General features: G+C 39.7%; 1 protein-coding gene across 1 annotated transcript in view; it reads left to right on the forward strand.

Moving 5' to 3' along the window:
- The window catches only part of ZSWIM5 (zinc finger, SWIM-type containing 5), a 53385-nt gene that overhangs the window by 16003 nt on the left and 31887 nt on the right, over positions 1-5495 (forward strand). The window contains 1 exon segment of the mRNA XM_006779572.2: positions 5371-5495. This exon segment is cut by the window's right edge and continues 21 nt beyond it. Coding sequence (XP_006779635.1) covers positions 5371-5495 — 125 coding nt within the window.

Here is a 5495-nt window from a genome sequence, read left to right on the forward strand (position 1 = left end):
CAGCCCTGAGTTTGACATGCTTGCAGTACAATGATACTGTACTCTCTGCATTTTGAGCCCAATAGCCTACTGATATCACTGGGCATCAGCATTTGCATGAGTTTTAGTTTATCTGACTCTGGCTATTTAATGGTGGGAACTGATTGCTCTTTTGCCCATTGAGAACCTTTATTAGTGGGAGATTTTGATAAGACATTAATTTTATATGTGGTCCCCTTTATTTTATTTTAATTTTTTAAAATATATATTTATTGATTTCAGAGGAAGGGAGAGGGAGAGAGAGATAGAAACATCAATGATGAGAGAGAATCATTGATTGGCTGCCTCTTGCACACCCTCTACTGGGGATCAAACCTACAACCCGGGCATGTGCCCTTGGCTGGAATCGAACCTGGGACCCTTCAATCCGCAAGCCAACACTCTGTCTACTGAGCCAAACCAGGTAGGGCGGTCCCCTTTATTTTAGATGATAAATCTACTGACATTTTTTAATCTCAAAGAGAAAATTACTTAAATTATTGTTCTTGCTTGGTGTTCATCAACTGTACCATATTGACTCTCAGTGTATCTAAGGCAGCTAAAGTAACGAGAGGTGAGAAGGCTGCAGGTTTGCCACTTCTTTGTGCTGCCTTTACTGGTACCATCCAACCGCCACAACGCAGGAAGCCATCTTCTCAGTATGAGCTTTGGGTTGGCATAGAGAGAGTGAAGTGCATACAAACAGATGTCTCCAGTCTGGCATTTTCTTCCTTGTCATAGTATATTGGTGTTATTTACTGTTACTGGTTCTCATCTGAGTATGTTGCTTCCTCTGCAGTCTTTTCATGTTGAGGCTGATTTATCTCTCACTTCTCTTTGCCATTGGACCTGATGGAACAATAGGCATCCTGCTTATCCCTCATTGCCATCTCCCCAACGTCCTTCACTCCTTCCTAAAATAACCCCCATCTTTAAAGTTTATGCCATCAAATATACTGTCTTCTACCCTTCTGGTTTAGGTTATTTGTAGACCTCTGGGTCAAGTTCCCCCTCATTCCCTGAAGATTTTTGGCTATTGGCTTACAACACTACTCTCTGTCACTACTTCTATCATAATTCTTAATGATTTTAGTAGCTACATAGATGATCCTTCCAATATTCTAGCTTCTCAGCTCCTTGATCTCCCCTCTTTTAATAGTCTCATCTTCCAAAATAACTTAGCCATGGAATCCCAAGATCCTCTCCTAAACCTTGTCATTACCAAAAACTTTCTTCATAATCTCAATTTAGAGCAGCTCTAATTACCACCAGCAGCTTTTACTACCTTATTTTCTTTAGTATCCCAATTCCAGTAGTTTTTGACCCACTAGGAATTTTTATCCTACTATTTTTTTCATTCTCTTGATAGCTTCATTTTCCTCCTTATCCACGTTAGATTCTTGGTGCATCATTATAATCATTCCCTTGCATACATACTCAACCCTTCCTCCCTCCTTTCCCTTTGTTACACTCACATAACAGATCCCTAATGTTAGTAGTTTAGTCTAACTCTCTAATTACTCGGTGCTCACAACTGCAAAGCTGAACATGGTAGAGAGAAATACACCCATGGTAACTGGTCTTAATTTTTAAGTTTATGACCACTCATCTCAAGTAGATCCGTAGTGTGTAGACTAGACATCTACTGCATTTCCCTAGTTTATGCCCTAGTTCACTCTTCTAAATTACTATTTTCCACCATCTTTTCACTAAAACTTTTTATATTCCTCTCTTTCCTCATGTTAGCTGAAGCCTTGCTTCCTATTCACTGAGAATATAGAAGCAATCAGAAGAGAATTTCCAAATTTACATTACTACATCTGCCTCAGTCTATGTCCATCTACCGTGGTTCTTCCACTGTTTTTGTTTGTTCTTTTATGTAAGTCCAAGCTTTCCACTTATTCTAGAGATCCTATTTCTTCTCTTTTATCCAGGACATCATTCTGGAATTCTTTCCTTGCTCCCCTGCATCACAAATTTTTGTGGATTATTCCTGAGAGTATACAAGCACATTGTTTTTATCTGTCATCTCAAAACAAAAATACTTGTGGCCCCACATGCCTCTCTCGTACCTCCCTCTTTTTCTGAGGTAGTAAAAATAAGTGGTAGATATAAGAAAAATAATTCAAAAAATAATATATATTTACCATCTCCATCTCTTCTGCTCTTATTCTCCCTTAAACTCACTCTATTTGGGCTATCATCTCTCTCTCCTTGAAACATCTTTTTCATCTTATTTCCAAAACACTACAAATTTAATTTAAAACATAAAAATTTAAAAAAAACAATGCCACCCCAATAAATTTATTTTTTTTAAAAAGAGCAAAACACTGCTATTCTCTTGGTTCTCATCTTACTTCATTGGCCCTTTCTCCTAAGTCTTTTTTACCGTCTCCTCCCCACTTTTCAACCTAAAATGCTAGAGTGCCCAGGGATCAGTCATTAAACCACTTATCTTTTTTTAAAAAATGCATTTATTGATTTTTTACAGAGAGGAAGGGAGAGGGATAGAGAGTTAGAAACATCGACGAGAGAGAAACATCGATCAGCTGCCTCCTGTACACTCCCTACTGGGAATGTGCCCGCAACCAAGGTACATGCCCTTGACTGGAATTGAACCTGGGACCCTTGAGTCCGCAGGCTGATGCTCTATCCACTGAGCCAAACCGGTTAGGGCCCACTTATCTTTCTATACTTATTTCATTACATTGTTTTAATAATCATCTATATACTAACAACTTCCAAATTTATGCCTCCTGCTTAGAGATTTTCTCTCAGCTCCAGGCTTGTATGTTCAATGACCTTTCAGTATCTCCACTTAGATATTAATGGACATCTCAGTAGGATTTCTTACCCCTCAAACCCCATCCAAACCTGCTCTTCCTGCTGTCTTCCCTGTCTCTATATATGTCAAGTCTGTCTTAAAAACCTTGGAGTCATTCTTGATTTTTCCCTTTTTCTCTTACCCCAGATGTAATCCATAAGCAAATGCGATTGCCTTTACTTTCAGAATATATACAAAATCCATATACTCTAATTACTCCCACTGCTTATTACTCTGGCCAAGTTATCATCTTTCACAAATTATTGCAGTGGCCTCCTAACTGCTCCTCCTGCTTCTACCCTCTACCTTATAATCTGTTCTCAATATTGCTTCCAGTTAGCCTTTTAAAATGCAAGTCAAGCCCTAGCCGGTTTGGCTTAGTGGATAGAGTGTTGTCCTGTGGACTGAAGGGTCGCAGGGTCAATTCCAGTCAAGGGAACGTAGTTGCAGGCTCAATCCCTGGCCCTGGTCAGGGCGCATGCAGGAGACAACCAATCGATGTGTGTCTCTCATCTTTTATGTTTCTCTCTCTCTCTCTCTGAAATCAATAAAAAATATATTTCCCCAAAAATTAAAATACAAATCACATCATATACCTTCAACAGCTCAAAGTCCTCCAGTAGCTTCTCATCTTACTCAGAAAGCCAAAGTCATTTTCACTCATGGCTTGCAAGGCCCTCATTATCTAGCTCTCTGGTATCTCTCTGACCTCATCTCCTATGATTTCCCTGCTTGCTCATTCCATTCCAAGTACACTGGCCTCTTTGTTGCCCTTAAAAACTCCAGATATTTTCCCACCTCAGGATCTCAGCACTTGCTTTTCCTTTTGCCTGGAATGCTCTTCCCTTAGTTATGTCTTGCCTTCAGTTCCTTCAGGTCTCTGTTCAAATCTTACCTTATTCTATATAAAACAATTACCCTCACCTAGCCCTAACCGGTTTGGCTCAGTGAATAGAGCATCAGCCTGCGGACTGAAAGGTCCCAGGTTCGATTCCGGCCAAGGGCATGTACCTTGGTTGCGGGCACATCCCCAGTAGGAGGTGTGCAGGAGGCAGCTGATTGATGTTTCCCTCTCGTCGATATTTCTAACTCTCTATCCCTCTCCTTTCCTCTCTGTGAAAAATTAATAAAATATATTAAGAAAAAAAAATTACCCTCACCTAACACCAGTTTGCCTTCTCCCTAACTCTACTCTCATCTTTTCTATAGCATTTATAACCATCTGATATATATTTGTTTAACTATCTCTCCCCATTTGAATGTAAAGGTTGCTGAAGGCAGGGACTTTGTATATTTTTAGCACCTGGAACTGTATCTTCCATGTAGTAAGGACTCATTATTTACTAACTTAATGAATTACAGAACATTTTGGGAGCCTAATCCCCACTGTGGGATAAGTAAACTCACAGTGGATTCTCACTTCAACAAGAGAGGGGCTTAGACTGCAGCCAATAGAAGGGTCATTGTACTTCTACTGAGGAATAACATGAAGGAGAAGCAGTTTCAGTAATTACTGTCAGTGTTATTCTCATTTAATTCTCTGAGTCCATACTCTGTGGAATATATTAAATTCTGAAGAGATGACCAGACTCCAGGGACTTTAGCTTAGTGGATGAGTATGTTCAGTCTGAATCTTTTGACTTTTATTCCCAATATTTTTGCACAGGCTCAGTAGATGCACACCTCATTTGGGCATTTCTGGAAACACCTGTGCAGTATTCAGTTCTTTATCCCAAAATAGTTTCAACCACCCTTAATTTGGCATAGAGTCCGTTAAATAACCTTTTACACCTTTTTATATTTTTTAAAATGTCATTCCCATGATTCCTCTATCTGCAGTTTATAACAGTATATTGTCCATTTGGTCTTCATACACACCACTCTTAAGAAGTGAGTGTAATTTGCCTGCTGTTTTGGTTTCCTTGCAGCTTTTTTCTGGAAGGGAGATGGCATGGTAAGACTCTAATGAGAAAATAAGACTGTTGTCAGTATCAGTTTTTCTTATTGGAGAAAAAGGCTGTAAGCCTGCAATTATCTGTGTGATAAAGATACCAGAATACACAGGGCTTTAGCTCTTTCTTTCAGCATTTAATATGAATTTCATGGAAGTCCTCAGTCCGATAAGGGTCATGCTGTAAATGAAACAGGATATAGATTGACCAGAAAGATTACCTCCCTACTTCTCTCTTCCTCTGACTTCTCTAGAAGCAGTTTGTATCCTCATAATTGAGCAGCTGCACACCATTGTTCCTTCTCTCTTTCATGTAGCTCTGGGTCCTAGGAGAAATTAGTTTTCTGTAAGAAGTAGAAAGGCAGCCATAGATCTCTGTAGAAAATATCTTTCCATAGAGGACACAGACACACTAAAAGCTATCCAATAAACAGGTAACACAACAAACACCCAGACAGATGGCAGAGTGGCTGCTCTCACTAACCACATGCCTACCCTCCCACCCTGAAGAACACAAGAGTTAGAGCTTCAGATAATCCATCATTAAACTGCTGCATGCATTTCTTTCTTTCCCCAGACTCCTTATCCAGACCAAGACGAACAGTGTTTACTAGAGCCATCGAGGGCCGTGAATTGCATTGGCAAGACAGCCACCTACAGCGAATAATTAGCAGCGATATATATATAGCTCCTGCCTGTCAG

Source organism: Myotis davidii, unplaced genomic scaffold, assembly GCF_000327345.1.
Source record: "Myotis davidii unplaced genomic scaffold, ASM32734v1 scaffold924, whole genome shotgun sequence".
Classification (NCBI taxonomy): Eukaryota; Metazoa; Chordata; class Mammalia; order Chiroptera; family Vespertilionidae; genus Myotis; species Myotis davidii.